The sequence below is a fragment of the Mobula birostris genome, chromosome 3 (assembly GCF_030028105.1).
Source record: "Mobula birostris isolate sMobBir1 chromosome 3, sMobBir1.hap1, whole genome shotgun sequence".
Taxonomy (NCBI): Eukaryota; Metazoa; Chordata; class Chondrichthyes; order Myliobatiformes; family Myliobatidae; genus Mobula; species Mobula birostris.
In genome coordinates, this window is record NC_092372.1 from 66,693,324 (window position 1) to 66,719,985 (window position 26,662).

The following is a 26,662-nucleotide window of genomic DNA, read 5'->3' on the forward strand; positions in this document are numbered from 1 at the left end:
TTTTTCCATTTCTTAGTTACAAACTAAATTGAGTTACAAGTCTATCTCATGATCTATTATGCCAGAATCATTTCCCACCATTTCACTAATCTCCTGCCTTATTAACAGTGCTACATCAATCTTTTCCTTTTGCCTGTCCTTTCTGAATGTTGAAAACCTGTAGCCATGTTTCCATAATCGCAATGAGATCATACCTTTGCTTCTATTAATGCCATTAACTCCTTTACCTTTGCTGACCAGATATGGCACTTAAACATTTTTCTGTAGTTCAGTCACTTTGTTGCTCAGCCATTTTTGCCATCAATTGATTTCACTTGCTACTTATCTAACTTCCTCACCCTACTTTGACTTCCTGCTTTCTGAATTCCTCTTGAGGCTTCCCTCCCTTCTAGTTCACTCACTGTATTTTCCATTCTATTTTTATAACTAAAGAGGAAAAGCAGCAAAGGACATAACCAACGTAAACATAGATAGAATGAGAGAAGATGAAGGTCAGGTGTATTCCCAATCTGCCATCACTGTTGTAATTTCCCGTTTGAATCTACCCAGCCTGATTTCCTCCCTTCTCACACTTATTAAAGGTTGTAAACAATGTTGCAGATACACAGCTGCCTTACTTTTCTCTACAACAAACCTACATTGTCCATTCTGTGGAGCTGTTCATGTTTCCCTTCCTCTCCAACAACGCATTCTCCCTCACTCCACCCTATGTCACCCTCCCCCTTACACCATCTGACATACCCACTCCAACCAACAGAATCGATTTTTAGAAACAGATGAGTCAAATGAACAACATCACCCAAAATTATCAGAGAAACAATGGAGATTCTGTGTGGCTATTCTGTCTTGAATAAAGTAAGCTTCATATTATATTTATTTCTTGATTACCTGGAGCATTCCATTAAGAATTAGCAACAACATTTCCAATGTTACTATTATTTTATTAAGTTTCTCTACTCATCTTCTGAGTGTAATTATATTTCAGGTCTTCTTTGTGCAAACCTTGAACAATCTGCATGAGATGAATAAAGACATGGAGGATTTTCTTTGCAACACATATCAAAGTTGCTGGTGAACGCAGCAGGCCAGGCAGCATCTCTAGGAAGAGGTACAGTCGACGTTTCAGGCCGAGACCTTTCGTCAGGACTAACTGAAGGAAGAGTTAGTAAGCAATCTGAAAGTGGGAGGGGGAGGGGGAGATCCAAAATGATAGGAGAAGACAGGAGGGGGAGGGATGGAGAAAATGTGAGTACCTGGGATCCTCAGAAGGTCCAAATTGAGAGGCTCGGAAACGAATCCTAAAGCGAACTGGAGTAAGTTGGCGACGGAGGCATGTTCCAAGAAAGGATATATGGCTGTGATAGCGAGTCTGAGTCAAAATGTGGTCGAAAAGTTGAACAGCCGAAGAAATTACAGATGGGGAGCAGTGAGAGATAGTTTCACTGAACTCCCGTCGAAGAGAGGATCTAAACTTCTTCGGTGTAGGCATCACCGGAAGAGGCTTCACAGTAGTGAATTTTAAAAACGCAAACAACAGGAATTCTGCAGATGCTGGAAATTCAAGCAACACACATCAAAGTTGCTGGTGAACACAGCAGGCCAGGCAGCATCTCTAGGAAGAGGTGCAGTCGACGTTTCAGGCCGAGACCCTTCGTCAGGACTAACTGAAGGAAGAGTCAGTAAGAGATTTGAAAGTGGGAGGGGGAGGGGGAGATCCGAAATGATAGGAGAAGACAGGAGGGGGAGGAATGGAGAAAATGTGAGGATTTTCTTTTCTTTGCACTACTTATTAGAACTTAGCTAAAAGACAAATGTGTACTTAATGTAATTCAGTGTTTCTCTATATTTATTTATCATGTATTTCATTGTACTGCTGCTGTAAATTTGACAAATTTCACGACATATGCCGGTGATATTAAACCTGATTCTGGTTCTGGAACTACGGGGTACAGAACACTGCCATTGCTGGAAATGTGAAATAAAGAGAATGCTGAAAATACCCAAGAGAACCTACAGGGTCCAGAATCATTTCTGATCTTGATTCAAAAAAAGAGAAACAGAGGGATCTAGGAATAATGGTGCATAGTTCTCTGAAGGTGGAATCTCATGTGGATAGAGTGGTGAAGAAAGCTTTTGGTTTGCTGGCCTTTATTAATCAGAGCATTGAGTATAGGGGTTGGGATGTAATGTTGAAATTGTATAAGGCATTGGCAAGGCTAAATCTGGAGTATTGTGTACAGTTCTGGTCACTGAATTATAGGAAAGATGTCAATAAAATTGAGAGAGTACAGAGGTTGTTTACTAAAATGTTGCCTGGGTTTCATAAGTTACGGAGAAAGGTTGAACAAGTTAGGTCTTTATTCTTTGCAGCGTAGAAGGTTGAGGGGGGACTTGATAGAGGTGTTTAAAATTATGAGGGGGATTGATAGAGTTGACGTGGTTAGACTTTTTCCATTGAGAGCGGGGAAGGTTCAAACTAGAGGACATGGGTTGAGAGTTAGAGGACAAAAGTTTAGGGGTACCATGAGGGGGAACTTCTTTACTCAGAGAGTGGTAGCTGTGTGGAATGAGCTTCCAGCAGAAGTGGTTGAGGCAGGTTCTATGTTGTCATTTAAAGTCAAATTGGATAGATATACGGACATGAAAGGAATGGAGGGTTATGGGCTGAGTGCAGTTCGGTGGGACTAGGATAGGGTAAGAGTTCGGCACGGAATAGAAGGGTTGAGATGGCCTGTTTCCGTGCTGTAATTATTATATAGTTAACTCACATCCAGAGATCACAGATTTAAGGTGCATCCCAGAGACAAAGAACAGTATAACTTGAAGAAGCAGCTTCTCACAAAGTATGTCATTGCGATCTGAATTGAAGTGTCTGAAATAATGGTAAAATCAGAATAAATAATTTTGAAACAAAAATTGGATAAGTATGAGAGAGAAATTTACTGAACTGGGGAAATGGAAGGAAATCGGCCAAACTACCAAATTGCTGGCAATTACAGCCAAGGAAGACCTCAATTGTTCACTCTATTATCAAGCTCCTTTATACTTAATTATATATAATAATCTCAAGGGACCTCAGAGAAAAATTGTAATGTACTTCGATTTACCGTGTGCCTTCAATAAGGTGACACTGAAGAGATTGCAAATTTTTGGACAGGTGTTATGCAGCCTAGGTATACTGGTGAGAAATGACGATTAGTTAATAGAACAAAAACTGAAAGTTGGATCAAACTCATAATTTTCAGATTTGGGAGGTTTTGACTAGTGGAATTTATGCTGGGATCCCAGCTGTTCGCCAACTACATTAGATGATGAGACTGAGTGGAATATTTCCAAGGTTATAAAAGATACAAAGAGGGATAGCATTTGGTCCTGAAAAGAGCCAAGGAGAAGCTTCATGGAAATATAAAAAAGGCTAAGTCAAGGGGCAAGTTTATTACATACTTAGGTTGGACAGATTTGGGTTGTCCTCCCCAGAAATTCAGAAGCTATGATTAGATCTGGTAGAGGTTTTCAAAATTATGAGAAGCATACTCACCTCCCTTATGAAAACAGATGCAATGTACGCATTTACTATCTTAACAATGTCCTCGGCATCAACTTTCAATTTTTGCAGTAGCTTTGCACTATCCTTTTACTATTCATCTGCATACCGAACACTTCTGGACTCCCATTTGAAAATAGTTTTCTTGAATGAGACTGATGAAGCAGAGACGTTACCTTTCCAGGTTAAAATGGCGTCGCCCTCGAGGGATGGAATGCGATGCGACTGTAAAAGCGCTGACTAGTCATCTACAGTTTATGCTCCAGCCACAGTTGGCCAAGAATAGAGAGTGTTAACGTCTAGAACAAGCTGATTTTTCTTTAAAGCTTAATGTTGTACACATTCTCGAGTTCTGTTCAAATTTAAGACTCCTTAGTTTCAACTAAATCACTCAGAACAATTCAGCGCAGTACAGGCCATTCGGCCCACAATGTGCCAACCTTTTATCCTACTAGAGACCAATCTAACGTAGCCCTCCGTTTTTCTATCATTCTTAAATGTCTCTTAAAAAGTCCCTAATGCATCTGTTTCTACCACCAGCGGGTTCTGCGTACCTAACTGTGTGAAAAAAAATACCTCTAACATCCCCCATATCTTTCACATCCCTTGGAATACAAGACAATTTAACACAATTCTAGAGAAAAGTTAATTACACTTACGCGGGGAGATTTCCTCTGGGGAAAAACCAGTAGATATTAGCGCAATTAATCAATGAAAATATAAGAACAGCAAAATTTTGCTAACCTAATAATATGGAACCAAAGCAGGTGATGGGATGCAAACCAGTAATGAATGTAATAAGCTCAAATATGACTCACTTTCTTTTCTTGTATTCTGTTTAGTCTCTCACGATCTAGTGTTATCTACAGAGTCTCATTAGGAGCGTCAGGGGATCTTTGTTTTCAGTAATTAAATACCTTAGTTGGTTTTTTTACCTTTAATCAGGCTCACCTCTCACCTAAGTGCAGTGTTGGATATGCTAAATATTTTTTCCACATACTCCCATCTTGCTTTAATCGCAAAAGCGCATTTTCCGGCTTTCAAAATTAAAATCACAATCGAGAGAGTGCGCTCCCATCACACACAAGAGTTCTGGTGTTGCAAACACGGACGCAAACAGTATTTTCTCACGCCCGAGGCTAAGGAAACAACCGGCAACACCCGACCCGAGTGGAACATTCCCGGGCCACGCGCCGTGGTGGAAGGATCCGGGGAGGTTCCACGACGCTGCGGCTGCGCACTGAGGCTCTGGCACACTCACTCGCATACACAGGGGGAGGCGAGTAGCGGGTGGCGCTCGGAGGCTGCAGTCCCAGTCGGATAAACTCGCCCCGGTGTCCCGAGTTCCCTTTCTCTCGTGCGATGTGCTGAGTGATTGCGCAGAGATGCCGCCGGTTCGAAAGACTGTAGCAGAACTCCGCTCTCGGGCGGAAGGTAAGAGGACTCGCAGAGACGAAAAGATTTCCGAACAAAACGGAAAGCACTACGATTTAATTACACCTGTTCAATTGCACGCTTTTGCACACTCCAGTGTTCCGAAGCCTCGTCACAATTTCTTAAAGCGAAACCAAAGAAGCATTTGGAGTAGCTTGTCTGATAACGCGAAGAAGCTTGTTTCTTCCTCCGTTGTTGGTTTCACCCGTTTATAATGATAAATCAAGTACTAGCCGAAAGAAAATACGCTCGGGGTTTGCTGCACTGTCCTGTATTGCAGCCAAAGCCATGTAGATCACACTGATTTAACACCACCATAAATTTGTGCATGAATGTTGGGTTTATTTCAATACGGATGTATTTTTACACTTATATCCCAATATTATGGAAGCCCCAGTAGTAATCAGAATTGTCACAAATCAATCATCTTCCAGATCCATAAAGACCTATTGCATTTATTTTCTTTATTGCTAGCTTTCTCTTCCAAGACTACTACTACTTATGATCAATCGGACGGAAGTTTTTTATATGTTTGTGTTGACGACAGTAATTAACCATTTAAGTTATCAGGAATTTTCGGCAGGAAACAATGGGCATTTATGACTACGTCGTGCAGAACATCCAGAAAATAGTTATCTTTATGGAAGTGTGTTTTTGCAGATCACTTGACCACTGGGATATTTTTCCAATATCCGTTTGACCCTTAAAAAATAGCTAAGGTATTAGGTTTGAAAGTCTGTATAGGAATTACATGACTAGTGAGGACTAGGTTGCTGTTCACAAGTGTGAATATAACCAGTAGTTTGTGCAAGTACACACTGCCGGCATATTGTATAATCTGAACATCTAAGGTAATTAATATCTAAGCATACTGATCTGGGTTACTAATTTGAGTTTTTAAATTGCATTTGAAAGGTGAATGTAGGAAGGTAACATCTACAAGTCAAAATATCTGGAATCTACTGAATAAACTACGAGAGTGAAACCTGCGTTCTGGATAAATTGTATACGGTAGATTAGTCATAGCAACAGAGACGTACTAACTTGTCGATGACTTGTTGCAAAACGCAGTGGCAGGGTACTTCATTTGGTTTTAGAAAATGGTGTCAATCTTGCTGTGACTAATACAGCATCAAGTTTTGTATATTTTTTCTTAATTTTGGAGGTAATTAGTCAGCAATTTTGTTTTGCAAACCTTGCATTTATTCACTGATAACGGTGATTTTTGGCAATCTTGTTGGACTTTACAGCCCAAAAATACATAGATCCATGGATTATTGATGCTTCTACACTCTGGGATTGAACCAGATCTTTCAGCTCGGGCTGGTACCCTGGCGTTATGACTTGGATGATACCAGAAGAGTTTTGTGCATATGATATACCTCATTATTACGTCAGGGATACACCAGCTGTGTTTGCTCCTTACTCTGCATTAATTCATTTTTTTAAAAAATGAAACTTGGCAATGCTTCATCTGTTTCATAAATTCAGACTATTTCCCTACTCCTGCTATTAGCACAATTTGGTGAAATTATCACCAGTATACAAATCATGTGTTTCTAACAGGAAAACCCACACTTATGGTGGGCAGCACTGTTGAAGCTGTGACTTTGACACATTGGAGCAAAAGTAGAATTTGTTACACAATATATAATACTGTACAGTCAGACTTGATGCTCTGGATACAAGCCATTGGCAAGTGATGGCCTTCCCAGCTGATCAGAAGAAGAATTGATTCTGAAATGTTTTGGCTTTTCTAGAGGAAGTATTTACATTTTAGTACAGTATTGGTTTATTAAGTACATTTTAAGATGCCAAACAAATCAGTAGTCTGAGCTCTGCTGAAGGCATGATTATTCACTTTTGGCTGTATAATCTAGTGAGCCATAGGGTGACTTAAAGAACATGTAGTTTTCTCAATATTAAACTGACAATTCAATGGCAGCATTACTGCATTTAATCTACTTATTAGTGAACAATGTCTTTATGCTTTAAAATTCTCAGCTGGGTTTTCAAATTTCTACCTTCCCTCTTTCCCTCATTCTTTCTGTTGTTAGTCCAGTGGTCCACCCTCTGGTGATATACATGTCTATCAGTTTCTGTCCCCTTGAGCAACTGTAATTTTTAATCATTCTGCTAGTGTCTTCAGTTGGCAAGGCTGAAAGCTTTGGAATTTTCTCCAAAAACACTTCTCCCACTTAATGCCTTTTCCTCTTAAAACCCGTACCACTCCTTTTGTCATCAGTCCCATTATATCCATATATGACACACTGTCAACATTGGTGTTTTTTTTTGGAGTTTTTTTTTTTGGAGGGGTGACTGTTTTTCTGCATCAGTGATGCACAACTCTTTGCAAAGAGTGTTTAAGTAGTCTAGATCTCTGAGGACCTCTCATAAGGATATCTCAGCCTTTGCGAACCATCTTTCTGACTGAGATCAAGTTTGGTCCCCTCATGGTGCAGCAGTGGAGTGCTAATTTTCTTTGCTGAGAAATACGCCTACTGCAGTTACAGCAGGTTGAACCAGATGCAGGTTCAGTGACTCTGTTTGTTGTAATGGAAAGGATTTAAGTTAAAATATTTAATAATTTTAATCATTCTGAATATGTTTGTATGTTCAAATTTGGGAATATTCACAGTTTCCACATTTTAGATAGCCAGTCTGGTGTGGATTAACCACCTGTTGACACCACACTTGTTGGGAGCCACTGATGCTGTAGCTCATTGATGAGAAGGTGGCTTAGGGACCGAGGTATGGAGGGGTTGTTGGGGTGAAAGTGGAAGTACCCCACAGGCCATACATTGCACAGTAAGTACTGTCATTGTTGCACTGAATACAACTGATATTTTTAAGTGTGCTGCGAACAATGGAATTGCCGAGCTTCCGGGAAAGGTTGGATGAAGTCTATAAAGTTTATTCAAAAAAAATGTTGCTTTTGGGTTATATTTTGTGTATTATAACGGAGGTAAGAATTTTAGTCCTTGTATCACTCTGGTGAATTTTCTCAGTGCTCTCATTGCCATAACTTGAGTGTGGGTTTATCTACAGCCTTGTTAAATGCAAATGATTCATGATCTAGTTCATTTGCTGCATGATTAACTTGTGTCAGATTTAACCAGGAACAGGCGAGCGGGGGAAAACCGGAAAATCAGTGGGATTTGTCATGACCCCATTTGACTCTGTGGGAAGTCTGCTAGTTAACTGAAATACCATGTGAGCTCAGAGTGATCCAGGTCTGGATATACTGTATCTACAGGTGGATCTCGGTGGCACTTCATCTGCCCAACAATTTTTCATTCGCTTCATGATTTAATGTCATAGTAAAATATGAAAAAATAAATAAATGCCTAAATGTACTGTAAACCAAAGAAGAGTTTGGTGCATGTAGTTAAGAAATTAGCAGCATCATTTCTTCAGCATGGATTATGTAGATAAGTTGCTCTTATTACAATGAGGTTTTGTTACACATTATAATGTTGCACCTTATACACTTTTGGTAGCAGACATTTCTTAATATTCATCAAAATCCTGTATCTTCCAAGATTTTTAATAACTTTTGGTTTAGAGCATGCATAGGCAGGCCAAAAAGGGCCTGGTTCTCTGTGACTCTCCAGTACACCTTCAGTCTCTTAAACCAGTGGTCCCCAACCACCGGGCCGCAAAGCATGTGCTACCGGGCCGCGAGGAAACGATATGATTTGGGAATATGAGTCAACTGCACCTTTCCTCATTCCCTGTCACGTACTGTTGAACTTGAAATAACCTACCAAATCATACCAATATACACACAAAACCTAAAATAACACTAACATATAGTAAAAGCAGGAATGATATGATAAATACACAGCCTATATAAAGTATAAATGTATGTACAGTGTAGTTTCACTTAACAGAATCGGGAAGATTAAGCCAAACTGATTTGTAGAAAAACAATCGGCATGTACACGCATGTGCACACAGGTGCCCGTGCAAGGCTTCATGGTCATGGTAGTCTTTCTCGGGGTAAACACAAGTGTCCCGTATTTGACTGCCACTTTTGTCCCTTATTTGGGAGTGAGAAAGTTGGCAACCCTAATTGTAAAAGATATTGAGGTGAGTTTAACCCTACTTGAACACTGCCCCCCCCCACCCTCCCCCCGGTCGGCTGGTCCGCAAGAATATTGTCAATATTAAACCGGTCCGCGGTGCAAAAAAGGTTGGGGACCCCAGTCTTAAACCTGCGTGTCCAACCCAACCCTGTTAAGCATTTCCCAGTGAATTTAAGGACTTGTATGCATACCCCTCCAAAGATGGTCCAATTTCAATTCTTCCATATCCTTCTGTATGTAAAGATTTTGTTTTTAAATATTGGCTGCTTGCTAGGCTATTTTAGTGGGATCTTGAGTATATCCATTGAACAAAGAAATTTAGGTGACTATAAAGCATTTCAAGAGCCTTCTTACAGAAGAACATTAGGGAACTTGTTGAGCTTTATGACACCAGTTATTCTTCAGCAGAAAAGCACTGTAAATGACCTCATTTTTGTGGAATTCTCCTTTCCTGCTTGCGATCAGTTGATCCACAGCATGTGGCAGCATGATCGGCAGATTACACTGGATGATAGAAGAGACAAAAATAGCTTTGCAGTGTTGCCCTAGTTAAACATTCTAGGAGAACTACAACAATGTTGTCTTCCTGGTTAAATGAAAAAAACTTTGTCAGTTAAGTTACCACTATGGCTTTAAGCACTGGACTTCGATCCCTTTCAAAGTTCTCTATTGCAAACTCTTTAACGTGATAGAATTAAGTGTTTTATTATTTAGAGCAGCAGATGTACGTTGGCCTTTCTGGATGGCGTTTTGTCCTCACCTATGTCAGTGAACACTGTTTTCACTCCGTATTCGCACATATGGTATTCAGTGCACACACTCATCACAATTTGACAGGATAGTTGAATTTTGAAGTCCAGCACTAAGGACAAGCGCAGTAATGTGCGAATGCAATCACCTCCAAATTCCACAATTCCTTTTTTGGATTTGTATTGCAGTTTGCTATCATTGTTGAGTTGGGTTGTTAAACTGCCCAATGTACCAGTGGAGCAATGGTAACTCAAACAGTACTGACAGATGGAAGCTGCCACTTCCTTGAGGAAAGCTAGATTTGGGCTTAAATGTAATCTTAGTATTGCAGATCCTGCGAAATGTCCAAGAAAGTTGTGAAAGAAATGTTGCAAATCTACTAACTTGGATTTTGGTACTATATCTATAGTTCCATCCACGCCCAAACTGAGGACCTTAGATTAGATTATGAGGACACTCAGTCCTCGTTTATTGTCATTTAATAATGCATGCATTAAGAAATGATACAATGTTCCTCCAGAGTGATATCACAAAAAAACAGGATAAACCAAAGACTAACACTGACAAGACCACATAATTATAACATATAGTTACAGCAGTGCAAAGCAATACCATAATTTGATAAAGAGCAGACCATGGGCAGGGCAAAAAAGAAGTCTCAAAGTTCCGATCGACTCCCGATAGCAGGCGGCAAAAGGGAGAAACTCTCCCTGCCATAAACCTCCAGGCGCCGACAACTGCTGATGCATTGGAAGCACCCGACTACAGCCGACTCTTGAGTCCGTCCGAAAACTTCGAGCCTCCGACTAGCCCCTCCGTTACAGCCTCCCGAGCACTATCCTCTGCCGAGTGCTTTGACCCCGCCCCGGCCACCGAGCAACAAGCAAAGCTGAGGACTTGGGGCCTTCTCCAGAGATTCTGGATCACACAGTAGCAGCGGCAGTGAAGAAGGCATTTCAGAAGTTTCACCAGATGTTCCTCGATGCTCTCACGTCTGTCTCCATCAACTCAGGATTGTACATGGCACCCTACTTGACATTACAGATACCATTCACCAGAGTGGCCGCTGCGCGCTGTGTCGCGCCCTCATCTTGGAGAGATGATCTGTTATTTTATTATTACCTATGAATGGAGATTCACAAAATAAATTGTAATTGGTTACAGCATGTTAAACTAGTGCTTGGACGTTCTGTACATATAAGCTGTATTTTGAAAAAAACAGATCTAGTGCTTTCCTGATGTATATGATGAATAAACTCTTCTCAGGCTTCCAGCCAGGTACAGGTATCAATTATAAATGATGTTTCTTCATCCCTGAAGAAGATAGCACAGTTTGTCAGTTATAATTGATACCTGTACCCAGCTGGAGAAGGGTTCATCCAAGGGTTTAAACCCGAGAAGGGTTTTTCAAGCTGTATAAAGTTTGGTTGCAGTGTAAATTCTGTGGCTAGATTGATGAACATTATAACCTAAATCTGATGTCCTGTTTGCAAATAAAAAGAGCTTTGCCTTTGATGAAGTCCTGCATTGGGAAGCTGAACCAAAAGGTTAAGTCACTTGGCATTCAGGATGAAGTAGCCAGTTGGATCCATTGTTGAAGCCAGAGAGTGGTATTGGAGGGTTCTCTGACTGGAGGCCTGTGACTTGTGTGTCACAGGGTGCAGTGCTGCGTCTGTTGCTGTTTATAATTTGTATCAATGATTTGGATAATGTTGTAAACCGATTCAGCAAATTTGTGGATAACACCATGATTGGGGGTGTCGTGGTCAGTGAGGAAGGTTGTCAAAGCTTGCAGCATGATCTTGATCAGTTCAGAAAATGGGCTGAAAAATAGCAGATAGAATTTAATGCAGACAGGTGCGCATTTGTTCTGATGTTGGCCGATGAGCGGGCTTGAATTGTTCACCTTTATTGTCAATGAAGTTCAGTGCATTTTCCTGTTACAACAATGGTAGTGTGTCTCCAGCACTGAGGATCCCGCTGAAGGTAATTATTGAACTAGAGGTGTAGCAGGGTTCACTGCTGCCTGATGACCACAAGTTTAGTGCTGATCTTCATCTTCAAATACTCATTTTCTTAGGTGGATGAAAGGTGTGCTTGTGTACTGAATGCAACCATAAATATTACTGATGTGATGTTGAAAGCATTCCATCTCCCCCACCCTCACAGTCTTTGCAGACTTTGTTGGAGGATAGTGTTGTAAATGGGGTGGGGGGAGGTGCAGGTTGTGAAGAAACTTTTCTTTAGAGATTGAGTGCAGGATCCATTCTTTCATGCTTCAGTGAGTAGTGGCCAGAAGTTCATCATTGAGCACAGGCATAGGCAACCTTTGTCTCTGTATTCAGCTTGACCATTAAAGTTGGAGTGACCTTATATCTGAGTGGAAAAACGGAAGTTGAGGAATTTCCCATTTGTCCCATAGATTCCTACAGGAAGCTTGTTGGAGCTCAATGTAGTGAGAGAGTCCAGGACCAGAAGGCACAGCCTCAGAATAGAAGGATGTCCTGTTAGAACAGGGGTTAGGAGGAATTTCATTAGCTAAGGTGGTAAATCTGTGGAATCCATTGCCACAAATGGCTGTGGAGGACAAATCATTGGGTAGATTTAAAGTGGAGGTTAATGGGTTCTTGATTAGCGACGGTGTCAAAGTTTGAGGGGAGAAGGCAGAATGCTGTTGAAAGGAAATATAAGTCATATGTGATCGAATAGAGCAGACAGGATGGGCTGAATGGCCTAATTCTGCTCCTATAGCTTATGCAGCAAGAAAAGCTGAGAGTTGGAACATTGTTCTTTGATGCCAATCTGCTTTGAGATTGATTCTGTTGCCGACTCACTGATTAAGATCACTGCTTGTGAAGCAGCCCTAAGACTGAAATGCATTTCTGTAGGCAGTCAGATTTGATAAGAATGCAGTATAGTCCTGCTTGTCTGATGCATTTAAAACCATCGAGGAGGAAAAGATGATGTATGCAATAGTTTGTGCTGCTATCTCCACTCCTTGAATTTGACCAGCATTGAAGATAGTGCGCATTGCCTGGGTGCGTGGAATAAATACTGCAGTTCAAGAAGCAACTCTTCAGCCAAGCAGAGGTGGTGGTTTGAAGAAGACTGGCAATTTATTTTTTCTCTTGCAGATGATCATTACAGCATTTATGGGACTCAGCAGGTCTTATCCTTCATAAAGTTAGAAGAGATGAGGTTGTGAATTTGTGACCTGATGTTTCTTTGAGCCAAGTTGGGAACTATAGCAAGGATATTGTCTGCTGAATAATCCTTTGTATTTTTGTTTTTTTCCAGTTGGTTTGTAGCCCTTCTAACTTGTTGATCAGGGATGGTGTTCAAATTATACTGCAGAGTTTATACTGTGCAGGAGTCTAGGATGGTGATGTCAAACAGTCATAGTTGAGTTCTTCAGAGGGTCTCTTCACCACCTTTCTGTCTTTGATGTTCACTGCCTGTTCCTGGCTTTCTCTGGTATTTGGGCTGCATGTGGCCTTAACGCTGCTGAAGGATTCATGCTATCATGGTTTTTTGCTGGACTTCCTACACTCCTCTGTCTTTGAGGTCACTTGTTTTCTGTTGGATTCTGCATTTAAGGTCCCCCATGGTAGGCTGGTATTGTAGATTTTGGTTCCATAGAATCAGAGATCTAGTTCGGGATATTCTCAAATGGTTCAGAGATGGAAAGCAGAGGGTGGTGGTTGAATATTATTTCTCAGAATGGAGACTGGTGATTAATGGGGTGCTGTTGGGATGTTTATTTGTTTCTTATTATTGAGATGCAAATGCATAAGGCTTGATAGTAAGTTTGTGGTTGACACAAAGATGTTGGAAGTGATGATGGTTGTTGTAAATTAGTCAGATTGGTCAGTTAAGGAAGTGGGCCAAGAAGTGGCAAGTGAAATTCAATATAGCTAAGTGTGAGGTGATGCACTTTGGAAAAGTCAAGCAAGTGTTGTACTTGTTGTATGAATGGTAGGGCATTAGAGACCATAACTGAACTGAAGGTACTTGGAGTTCAAGTGCATAGTTTGGAAGTAGCATCGCAGTAGACATGATGGTGAAAAAGCTGTTTGGCATGCTGCCTTAATCAATAAGAACACTGAGTATAGGATCTGAAATATGTTGTCATTATATAAATCATTCATGAGCCCACACTTGTAGTACTGTGTACAGTTTTGGTCTCCCTCTGTCCCTCTCACTATACTCCTTGCCCATCCTCTGGGCTTCCCCCCCTCTCCCTTTCTTTCTCCCTGGGCCTCCTGTCCCATGGTCCTCTCATATCCCTTTTGCCCATCACCTGTCCAGCTCTTGGCTCCATCCCTCCCCATCCTGGCTTCTCCTATCATTTTGGATCTCCCCCTCCCCCTCCCACTTTCAAACCTCTTACTATCTCTTCTTTCAGTTAGTCCTGACGAAGGGTCTCGGCCCGAAACGTCGACTGTACCTCTTCCTATAGATGCTACTTGGCCTGCTGCGTTCACCAGCAATTTTTATGTGTGTTGCTTGAAATTCCAGCATCTGCAGATTTCCTGGTGTTTGAGGTCCTCCAATAATAGATTTTTATTAGACAATATTTCTGAAGAATTGTAATTGAGAAAATGATACATGAAACTAATAAAAGAAGCTTCTGGATCTGATGAACAGCATGAGGAGGGGAAGCTAAATGTGTTATGATTTCCCAAAATTCTCATGGGATCATGTAGTACGATTACAGGCCCTTCAGCCCACTATGTCCATGCTGTACTTTTCCACCCCATGGCCTCCTGCGTCTTGACAGTTCAAGTGTTTATCTGGATGCCAGTATGCTGTGAGAGTCTCTGTCTATCTTGCCCTCTCAGGCAGTTCATTATACTGTAGTTTTTTTCCACTCTTAAGTGGAGAAAATCCTTCCTTTGGTACTCGCTAAAGCATCTATGTCTTTTAACTGTTTTCTGGATTTGGTCACTTCTGTGATGGAGAAATCTTTATTGCCATTAACCATGCCCACGTGCACATTAGTCAGACTGAGTTATCATGGATTACTGAAAGTTAAGCTATCTAACTAATTGAATATTTTTGAAGTGGTGAAGAAAGACACTTAAGGATCAAAACTCTATTCATACTGAATTGGAGGTGAATTGGGATATGTCAATAATTGTTTGGGATCTGGAGGTCAGTGATAAAGGACTTGAGTTCTGAAATGATTATCAGTGTCTACCTTCATTGACTTGGCACAGTTTTTCCACAGTATCATTGTGGTCTCTGGTTGTCAGAAGGCAGTGTTTTACTGCAGAGGAATGTTGATAGAGGATGTTCTTTTGTGTTTTGCAAGTGTGTAGTGTAAGACCTGTCCTCGTGCTTCAGGGAACAAGTCAGTGGTGACTTGGATTCTGGCTTCTGAGCATGTGCCCATGCAAGCATACTGAAGCTTGACAGATTGGGAAGATTGGAACTAGAAGTAGACAGTCACCTATCAGAATGTATTTTACTTGATGGCTGTAAATATTTGTAATCCTCCACCTCAGTGGGCCTTGGATGCCTAGTGGCTAAGTAGGTTCAAATCAAACATGGGCTGATGGAACTGAGAAATATTGGGGCTGGGTTGAAAAATGGCCATGTTATTTTTGAATGATGGAGAAGACTTGTGGGGTCCTATGACCCACTTTGAGATTTTGCTGTTTGGAAGGAGTTCAATGACAAAAGTCGGGAGGTGATGCTTTAGCTGTATAAAGCCTTGGGTCAGGATGTATTTGGAATGCCTCATCACTATTTGACAGTAATTCTTGGGGAAAGGTAAATTTGTCTTGGAAGGGATTAGTGTGGATCAACCAGAATGATATCAAAGCTTATAGATGTAAATTTTGAAGGTACATGACTAAATTTGGCATGTATCTCAAGTACAGAACTTTGGGGTGAGTTGGGTAATGAAACAAGTATTGTATGCTACCAGCCTTCTGGCATGAATGTAGATAGGGGAGGTGTACCACATGCATGAATGTGGAAAGGGAAGGTGTACCTCTTGTATGAACATGCTGATTGCATGAGAATTGTTGAAAAAATACTGTACATAATGCACTAAGTTGATAAATGATTTCCTTATCCTTTGAAGTAACAATGCCTTGCATTGCAATACAACATTTTAAGGTAAAACAGTATTAATGAATTATAAGAAACTAAATCAAATTTGTTTGCTCAGCGGTCTGTGAAATACCAGCTATTTGGAGGACATTGCTGCTAATCAACATACAAAATGCACTGCCCTTGTGTGTAACATAATCAGAATCAGGTTTATTATCACTGACATTGGTGTGAAATTTGTTGTTTTGAGGCAGCAGTGCAGTGCATACGCAAAAATTACTGTTATGCAAAAAATACGGCAAAAAATGAATAATGCGTGTTCATGGGTTCACGGACTATTCAGAAATTGGATGTCGGAGCCTTGTCCCCAAGAATAGTAAACTAAAAAGGGTATGTTCTGAATGGTGAGGGTCTTTTGTTGATGGCTACTGCCTTCTTGAGCAACCACCTCCTTGAAAGTTCCATGCTGACAGGAGAGTTGTGCCTGTGATGGAGCTGATGAGTCTGTTCCAAAAAAGAAATACAAATTTCCAAAGTTGGAGGTGAAGTTCTTAGGCCTCCAGCTGTCTTCAGAAGGAGTGCAACTAGATTCAAACAAACTGGCAGGAGTTTGCAACATGGAATAACCTACAAATATATCAGAAATCTGCCGTTTCATTGGCATGGTAAACCTGCTGAGAAAGTTCATTCCAGATTTGGCAGAGAAAACAAAGTCCCTATGTGACCTCCTCTCTCAGAGAAACATTTGGACCTGGGACATACCACAGGAGAAGTAATTCTCATCACTTAAAGCAGAGCTTCTTTCCAACAACATTGGCATTCTTTGACCCAAACAAAGCAACCATGGTTTCAGCAGATGGCTCTTCCTTTGGCCTGAGGGGAATGCTCATGCAAAACTGCGGTGGTGCATGGAAACTGGCTGCATATGCATCACGAGCACTGACTCCTACTGAACAATGTTATACACAAATCGAAAAGGAGACACTGGCTCTCGTGTGGGCTTGTGAAGTCTTCAGCAGCTACATGATAGGCATTAAACTCCTACTTGAAACAGACCACAAGCCACATGTTAGCCTCCTCAGTGCGAAACACTTGGATGACTTGCCTCCATGTCTGCAGAGATTCAGAATGAGGCTTATGCGGTAAAGTCACAGTGAAGTACAGCATAGAAACAGGACCTTTGGCCTATGTAGTCCATGCCAAAACTATTTAAACTACCTACTCTCATCGACCTGCACGGGAACTATAACCCTCTGTATCCCTACTATTGGTGTACTTATACAAACTTCTCTTAAATATTCAAATTGAGCTCACACCACTTGTACTGGCAGGTCATCCCACAATCTTATGATCCTCTGAGTAAAGTTTCCTGTCATGTTCCCCTTAAGATCTCCTCACCTCGCCCTTAATCCATGACCTCTGGTTGTAGTCCCACCCAACCTCAGTGGAAAAGCCTGTTTACATTTACCTATCAATACTCCTCATAATTTAGTATATCTCTATCAAATTTTCTCTCAGTCTTCTACATTCCAAAGAATAAAGTCCTAACCTATTCAATATTTCCTTCAAACTCAGGTCCTCAATAACTGGCAATATCCTTGCAAACTTTCCCTGTACTCATTCAACCTTGTTTGCATCATTCCTGTAAGTAGGTGACCAAAACTACACACAATACTCCTGATTAGGCCTCACCAAAGTCCTATACATCTTCATCGTAACATCCCATCTTCTGTACGCCATGCATTCATTTATGACGGCCAAGGTGCCAAAAGCTTTCTTTACGACCCTATCTGTGTGACACCACTTTCTATGATTTATGGACCTGTATTCCCAGATCTCTTTGTTCTACCACACTCCTCAGTGCCTGACTATAAGATCTACCCTAGTTTGGCCCTACTGAAGTGCAAAACCTCACACTTCTCTGCATTAAATTCCATTGCCATTTTTCAGCCTATTTTTCTAGCTGATGCAGATCCCTCTACAAGGCATGATAGCACTTTTCACTGACTACTACACCCCCAATCTTGGTGCCATCTTCAAATTTGCTGACCCAGTAAGTCACATTATCATTTGTTTAGATGACAAAACTACAAAGGACCGAACATCAATCGCGTCAGCACACCACTAGTGACAGGCCTCCAGTTAAAGAGGCAACCCTCTACGACCACTCTGGCTTCTCCCACAAAGTCAATGTTGAATCCAACCTTTTTGCAATTGAACCTTGTTGACCAGCCTCCCATGCGTGACCTTGTCAGATGCCTCACTAAAATCTATGTAGGCAACATTCACTGTCTTGCTTTCATCCACTTATCTGGTAACTTCCTCGAAAAACTGTAAGGTTGATTAGACATGACCTACCATGCACAAAGTCATGCTGCCTATCCTTAATCAGTCCATGTCTATCCAAATAGTTGTATATCTGATAACTTTCCCACAACTGATGTCAAACTCACTGGCCCATAATTTCCTGGTTTATGTTTAGAGCTTTTTTAAACAGTGGAACAACACTGGCTATCCTTCATTTCTCTGGTAACTTTCCTGTTGCTAAGGGTGTTTTAGATATCTTTGCTAGGGCCCTGGCAGTTTTTGCACTTGCCTCTCTGAGGGTCTGAGGGAACACCTTGTCAGGCCCTGGGGTTTTATCCACCCTGATTTGCCTCAGGGTAACAAACACCTCCTCCTGTGTAATCTGTACCGAGTCCATGAAGTAGATGCGGCTTAGCCCTACTTCTATAGACTCTGTATCTGTCTTCTGAGTAAATATAGATGGAGAGAATTGATTTAAGATCTCCCACGTCTATTTTAGCTTCACACATGGATTACCATTCTGGTCTTCCAGAGGACCAATTTTGTCCTTTTGCTCTTAACATACCTGTAGAATCCCTCGGGACTCTCCTTCACCTTGTCTGCTAGAGCAACTTCATGCCTTCATTTAGTCTTCCTGATTTATTTCTTGTACTCCAAAAGTACCTCATTTGTTCCTACCTGCCTATATTTCTATGCACCTCCTTTTTTTCCCTCTTAACCAGGGCCTCAATATCTCTTGAAAATAAAGGTTCCTTGCACTTGTTAACTTTACCTTTTATTCTGACAGGCACATACAAGCTTTGTACTCTCAGAATTTTGTTTTTGAAGGTCTCCTTCATTGCCAAAAAACAGCCTGTCCCAAACCACACTTGCCAGATCATTTCTGATACCATCAAAATTAGCCTTTCTTCAATTTAGAATCTCAACCCATGGACCAGACCTATCTTTTTGCGTATTTACTTTGAAACTAATAACATTGTGGTCACTGGATACAAAGTGTTTCCCGACATAAACTTCTGTCACCTGCCCTGTCTCATTCCCTAATAGCAGATCTAGTATGGCACACTCTCTTGTTTGGACTTCTACGTACTGCTACTGATAAAGAAACTTTCCCAAACATATTTGACACACTCTATCCCATCTAGTCCTTTTATAGTATGGGATTCCTAGTCATTAGGTAGAAAGTTAAAATCAACTAATATAACAACCTCGTGTTTCCTGCAACGGCCTGCAATCTGTTTGCAAATTTCCTCCTCTAAATCCCATGGACTGTTGGATGGTCTGTAATATAGCCCCATTAATGTGGTCGCATATTTCTTATTTCTCAGTTCTACCCACTAGTCAAGTTCACCAGTCTGTCCTGACAGAGCACTGCTATGACATTTTCCCTGACTAGTAATGCCACCCCTCCTCCTTTAATCCCTGCTGCTCTGTCATGTCTAAAACAACGGAACCCTCAGAATATTGAGCTGCTCCTCCTGCAACCAAGTCTCATGCCATAATTCCAGGTGTTGATCCATGTCCTGAGTTCATCTGCCTTTCCTATGATACTTCTTGCATTGAAGTATACACAGCTCAGGGCACTAGTCGCACCATGCTCAACCTTTTGATTCCTGACTTTGTCTGAGATCTTACCAATATCTGCCTCCACAACCTCTCCTAGCACTTTAGTTCCTATCCCCCTGTATCTCACACCCCCCCCCCAACCCCCATGTAGCATTAACAAACCTTCCTGCTAGGATATTAGACCCCTCCAGTTCAGGTGCAAACTGTCCCTTCTGTACAGGTCCCACCTTCCCTGGAAGAGAGCCCAATAATCCAAAAATCTCATTCCCTCCCTTCGTATACCAACTCCTTAGCTACATGTTGAATTGAATAATTTTCCTAGTTCTGGCCTCACTGGCACATGACATGGGTAGCAATCCTGAGATCACAGCCCTGGAGGGCCTGCCCTTGAACTTAACTCCCTATGCAGGACCTTGTCACTTGTCCTACTCATGTCGTTGTTACCTACATGGACCATGACCTCTGGCTGTTCATCCTTCCACAAGAATGTTGAGAACTCGATCTGAGCTATCCCAGACCCTGGCACCCAGGAGGCAACATACTATCCAGGAATCTCGGTCTCGCCCACTGAACCTCTTGGCCATTTTCCTAACTAATGAATCCCCTATCACCACAGTTTACTTCTTCTCCCCCCTTCTTTTCTGAATCACAGAGCCAGACTCAGTGCTAGAGATCTGACCACTGTGACTCCCCCCTCCCCCCATTAAATCATCACCCCAAGCAGTATCCAAAGTGGTATACCTGTTGTTGAGGGGGATGGCTACAGGGGTACTGGCTCCTGCAGTAACTCCTTAACTACTATCCCTTCCTGACTGTCATCCAGTTTCCTGTATCCTGCACCTTCTCTGTATGTCCTATCTATCTCTCAGTCTCCCAAATGATCCGGAGTTCATCCAGTTTCAGCTCCAACTTTTGAAGATGGGTTGTTAGAAGCTGCAGCTGGATGCACCTCTTGCAGTTGTAGGCGTCAGAAGGAAAGGAGAAAAAGAACTTTACCTAGAGCTTAGCGATTTCTCCAGCTGAAGCCCTGAAGATCTAAAGCCTCAAAATCACCGTTCTGACTCTATCCACTCAGCCGTTGGGCGCTGCACTTTCCCCTGCCTTGCTAATCAATCCCATACGCGGATTGGTCATTGGTCAGAGCTCAGTTATGCTGCGGCAATCCACCGCTGCCTTTTCCTACTTGGGCAGTGGTTTTGAGTGAAATCCCCTCCTCTCAAACTTCTGATGTCTGGATTGGTTGCTGGTTGGTTGCTGGTTAGAGCTCATTTACTGTTATGACATTCAGTATGTCCCTGACAAATCTTTTACAACACTAGACACTCTGTGGAGGATACCATGCAAAAGTGACTGTACCTTCAGAGAGGATACCAGCATGTACTTAACAGGGGAAGATGAAAGCCTTCCTGCATCATAGAGTAAGCTGGATGAAATTCATGCTGTTGAACAATGACTAGAACTGCAGCCAGGTCATGCAATACTAGTGTTTCTTTATTTTCAAGGAGAGGGGATGTAGTGATAGCCAATAGTTTATTCCTCTGCCACCCAGTTAGCCACTCCCACATGGGAGGAGTTCACATATTGTACAAGCAACAATCTCAGTAAAGTTCACTTGGATATTCTGCTGCCGTGCTGGTATGATCTCTGCACTCTCCCTCAATATCGAACACAACAGTGACAAGGAGACACAGAAAGGAGTGAGACAGATCAGCTGGTTAAGTGGCGTCACAGCAACAACCTTGCACTCAACATCAGAAAGACCAAGGAGTTTATTGTGGATTTCGGGAAGGGTTAAGTGCTCATCAAAGGATCAAAAGTGAAAAGGGTGAGCGGTTTCAAGTTACTGGCTGTCAACATGTATGAGGATTTATCCTGGGCCCAACATAATAATGCGATTACAAGGAAGGCATGACAGTGGCTAGGTTTCATTAGGAGTTTGAGGAGAATTGGTATATTACCAAAGACACTCGCAAATTTCTACAGATGTACCATGGAGAGAATGAAACTAATCACACATGAGAGGTTTTTAATGTGCAGTAGGCTGCTGAGGATCCTCTGTTAGAGTTATTGTATGTGGTGGTGGGGTGAAGAATTGTATCAGAACCTTGCCTGCTAAATCCAAATTTATAAACATTTTATGAAATTAATTAATGTTAGACATTTTTGCCGGTTGCATGAATACGGGATTCAACAAGTTTACTGTAGTTCCTGTTGTGGGCAGTGTAATTCTGAAATTTGAACCGTATCATTTAGAAACAAAGTGCTAAGACATTTTATGCAGAGCGGAATTCTCAACAACTGCCAGTACTTTACCCTAAGAATAGTTTATGAATGGACAGATACAATTTTTGATACTTGTTGACAGAATATGTTCCTGTTCCAGGGTTTCCTTGTGTCTGAATTGGTTTTAAAAGTGAGATGTATTGATTTAAAATATGCCAAGAATTTGGCACTATGTTGGTCATTCTCAAAACGTGTAAAATCACAGCCCATTTAAAAAAAAACAGCTTCTTCCTCCTTCCTTTCCAGTCATAATGAAAGATCTAGGCTGCAGAACTCGACTGTTTATTGTCTTCAAAAATGCTACCTGACTTGTTGAGCCCCTCGAGCACTTTGTGTTGCTCATTAGAAAAATAATGATTTGCACTCTAGATTGTGCAATGATGAAGCAACATTTTAAAGACATTGCTAAAATGTAAAATAAATGCTAATATTGATGGATCTATAATGCAAAAATACAGTATTTTGCCTTATCAAATTTCCATTTGATAGCTTTAATTCTTATGCTGTGGCACATTATCCAATTTCTTTTACAGCGCAGCCAAAATTGCTGCTGTGGACAACTGAAACTGAATTTACCAGTGGTTTTTGGAAAAAGAGAAAACTAATGTTGGAATTGGTAGTGGTGTGGTCACGAAAAAGCACTTTATTTCACCCTGATGTTGCATTTTGAAGTTTAGTAATTTTATTTATGGATATTAATTTCACTGTAGTTTCTGCAAACTTTAAGGAACTGTAGATAATGTGGTCAATGGCTGTAAAAAGGGAACAAATGCAGATGGATATTTTAATAGGATTTGGGTAACTATTCAGGCACGAATAAAATTTTCACATGCAAAACGATGTTTAACTATCATTAGGTTTCAGTATCTTCTGATTGGTGTATTTTTTCCTGTGTAAGTGCACTTGAGCTTGGATTCCACAATGCATGTAAAAATCCCAAGCTTCCTATTACTACTTCCCTTCTGCCCCACATCCTCACCAAGGTTTTCAGAGCCTGCAGAGGGACTTGGACCAGCTGGAAAAATGGGCTGAAAAATGGCAGATGGAGTTTAATACTGACAAGTGTGAGGTATTGCACGTTGGAAGGACAAACCAACGTAGAACATACAGGGTTAATGGTAAGGCACTGAGAAGTGCAGTGGAACAGAGGGATCTGGGAATGCAGATACAAAATTTCCTAAAAGTGTCGTCACAGGTAGATAGGGTTGTAAAGAGAGCTTTTGGTACATTGGCCTTTATTAATCGAAGTATTGAGTATAAGAGCTGGAATGTTATGATGAGGTTGTATAAGGCAGTGGTGAGGCCGAATCTGGAGTATTGTGTTCAGTTTTGGTCACCAAATTACAGGAAGGATATAAATAAGGTTGAAAGAGTGCAGAGAAGGTTTACAAGGATGTTGCCGGGACTTGAGAAACTCAGTTACAGAGAAAGGTTGAATAGGTTAGGACTTATTCCCTGGAGTGTAGAAGAATGAGGGGAGATTTGATAGAGGTATATAAAATTATGATGGGTATAGATAGAGTGAATGCAAGCAGGCTTTTTCCACTGAGGCAAGGGGAGAAAAAAAACCAGAGGACATGGGTTAAGGGTGAGGGGGGAAAAGTTTAAAGGGAACATTAGGGGGGGCTTCTTCACACAGAGAGTGGTGGGAGTATGGAATGAGCTGCCAGACGAGGTGGTAAATGCGGGTTCTTTTTTAACACTTAAGAATAAATTGGACAGATACATGGATGGGAGGTTTATGGAGGGATATGGTCCGTGTGCAGGTCAGTGGGACTAGGCAGAAAATGGTTCGGCACAGCCAAGAAGGGCCAAAGGGCCTGTTTCTGTGCTGTAGTTTCTATGGTTCACCTTTTGATTCCTCATGAAGTTCAAATTTTGTCACAAATCTTAAAAAGTTTGAACGTTTTAAATGATCTAGTGTTTTGATTTATTTAAGCTTCTATAATTAAAATGTATTAACTTTTTCATTGGGATTGTGAGATCTGGTTTCTTCAGGCTAGAATTGCCATTTATGGTCACTGCATGACTGAAAGCAGAACCCCTATCTTGGTGGCCTCCATGTCTTTTAAGACCAGCAGTGGTCTGGGTGAGACGACTGCAGGCGACCTGCTGCAGCGATCCTCCTCAGGAGCCTTGGGTAGAGCCACAGACAGAACGTTGTCAATTTCTAATAGTTTTACAATAAATGTCAAATTCAAAATTGTACAATTTTACAAAAGACAATAATAACTAAAACAATTTGAAATAAATACAACCAATTATTAAAGAAGCAGCTTGCAGTTCTGTTGTTTTTTAAATGTGTCCTGCAAATAGATTTTTAAATCAAGTGTCGTGCCACATCTGTGATTCAAGTAGGAATTTCTGCATTCACCTCTCTAGGATTACATTGATTAAACTTCAGTTTGCAGAAGACACTTGTAGATGTCTAAAATTGACGGCTGAGCTCCAGGTCCTCGTTGGTTGGTTCACTAAAGCATGTGAACAAATAAATGGATCTTCTACTTCAACAACCTGCCTACATGGTACAAAGTTGTCCTCTGGCGGTAAGGGTCCATAATGATGTCCTGGAAAACATGGGCAGGTTTCCAGCTCCTGAGAGCCGCTATTCAGCAGTGTCTAGCAGTCGTATTGAAATTCATAATCTCCATAAGTCTGTTGGCACAGTGCTTATTCATCTGAGGAAAAAGTAGTTTCCCAATGTCAGCATAAGGCACTTAGAAATCTTGGCAGCAGTGATCTCGACTCCCTTGGCATGATTCTGAATGTATTAGTGAGGCTTGGACCTCTGCATTTCGGAGCATTGGGCAAAATTCTTACATTTTCCACATCTTCTGAAGTGCTGACTGCTGCTAGTTGCATTTGGATCTATTGGCCAAAACCTGCATGATTCAATGAGTTCATTCTGCATGTTAGGGCCATTGAGAAGCATTCAAGGTGCTTGACTGGAGCATGGTTATCATACTTTAACGTGATTAGGATTTGTTGTAGCTCTCTCTTGACACCGGAAACTCTGCCACTGTACATGGCTTGTCCTTTTCGATTCAGAAGGCTTGGCAAGTAGGTGGATGACCATAGATTTTGAAAAGCAACATCCCCATTTATCCAGTCCATGATGGCTTACTACAGGTGGCAATTTTTTTTTTTTTACCTTGATCTGTGTACTTCAGGGAAGTATTTTGAAAGCAAATTCACATCCATCCTTATGACAATTTAATTCATCATTGTAGTTAATGAGTTAATCCAAATATAATTGTTATATTTCAGTATTCTGAATTATCATTTTCTTTGCAATCCTGTTTTACTTTGCTAAAGATCAAACAAACAAAATGAGATGGAGGAAAGTGTTGTGATTCAAATGCTTTATGGCTGTAGGTAATGAAAATCTAGCTTTGAATACCTTTCATAGCTCTGATTTCTTACTGATTACAATGTACTGCAATGTTTCCATGACAACTGTATCTAGGAAGTGCAGCAGGAGATGGTTCAGGAAAGCATTGGAACATCTGATATTGGTTGCTCTTAGTTGTGGGATCTTGAATGTAATTTAACGAAATGATTTGCAAAAACTGAAGAAGTTTGCAAAAAAATGTTTTGTAATTTAGATCTTTAAGGCAAAATGTTTACTGGCTTTGTTAATGTGGATCCAGTTGGCCTTGAAAACAGCATTTGATTATCTTTTTGTGTACGGACTTGGAATGATAAGTTTCCAACTGTCTTGTGAAATGGAAGGTGATTTATCTTAAAATGTAGGTGTAATTTTATTGTGTCAGATCTAATCAACTACATTTGAATTTAACAAATTATTATTGTTCGTTATTCTGGACATATTAACTGCCGTGCAACAAGAGCTGCAGCATACTTTTTAAATCCTTGCCAGACTGATTATAACGTAGAACAATACAGCTAGGATAGGTCATTGGCCCGATGATGTGGTGCCAATCTTGATGCCAAGTTTCACTAAGTATCCTCCTCCTGCATTTCATTCGTATTTCTTCATATTCACGTGTGAATCTAAAAGCCTCTTAATCTCCACCAACCTGCCTGCTTCAACTCCACCTCTTGTAATCTAATCTAGGCATCTAATACCCTTTTGCAGTTTAAGAAAAAAAGCTACTTCTCTCCCCCCACCCCCACGTTACCTTTATCACCTTTAACCTCCCCCTACCAAATTAAAAGCATGTCCTTTGGTGTTTAACATTTGTATACTGGGGATAAGATTCTGACTACCTACCCTATTTATGTTTCTCATAATTTAAAAAAATAATCTATCGGGTCTCCCCTCATCCTCTTGACACTCTACAAATACAACCCAGGTTTGTACAACCCTCTAGTTGATAATCTCAAATCTAGCCAGTGTTCTGGTGTTTATGCATCCTAGTATTCTTCTGCGCCATCTTTAAAACCATCTTTAAAAGCCGTCTTTACCCTCGAATGGGGTAACAGGAGCTACATGCGATATTGCAAGTGCAGTCTGATTAAAATTTAATATAGCTACAGCATGACTTCCTTACTCTATATGCTATATCACTACCATGCCTTATCCTTATACCTTTTCTACCTTATCCACTGCTGTAGCTACTTTCAGTGAACTATAGACTTGGACACCAAGTGGTCTACCATTAACTTC

General features: G+C 41.0%; 1 protein-coding gene across 5 annotated transcripts in view; it reads left to right on the plus strand.

Annotated features, from left to right (window-relative positions):
* The first annotated feature begins 4,739 nt into the window (after positions 1-4,739).
* atp8a1 (ATPase phospholipid transporting 8A1) overlaps positions 4,740-26,662 on the plus strand; it is a 363,676-nt gene continuing 341,753 nt past the window's right edge. For all 5 annotated transcript variants that reach the window (XM_072252785.1, XM_072252787.1, XM_072252786.1 and 2 more), the window contains exon 1: positions 4,740-4,978. In XM_072252785.1, the coding sequence (XP_072108886.1) occupies positions 4,930-4,978 (49 nt within the window). In that variant the 5' untranslated portion in view covers positions 4,740-4,929. The remainder of the gene's footprint in view (positions 4,979-26,662) is intronic.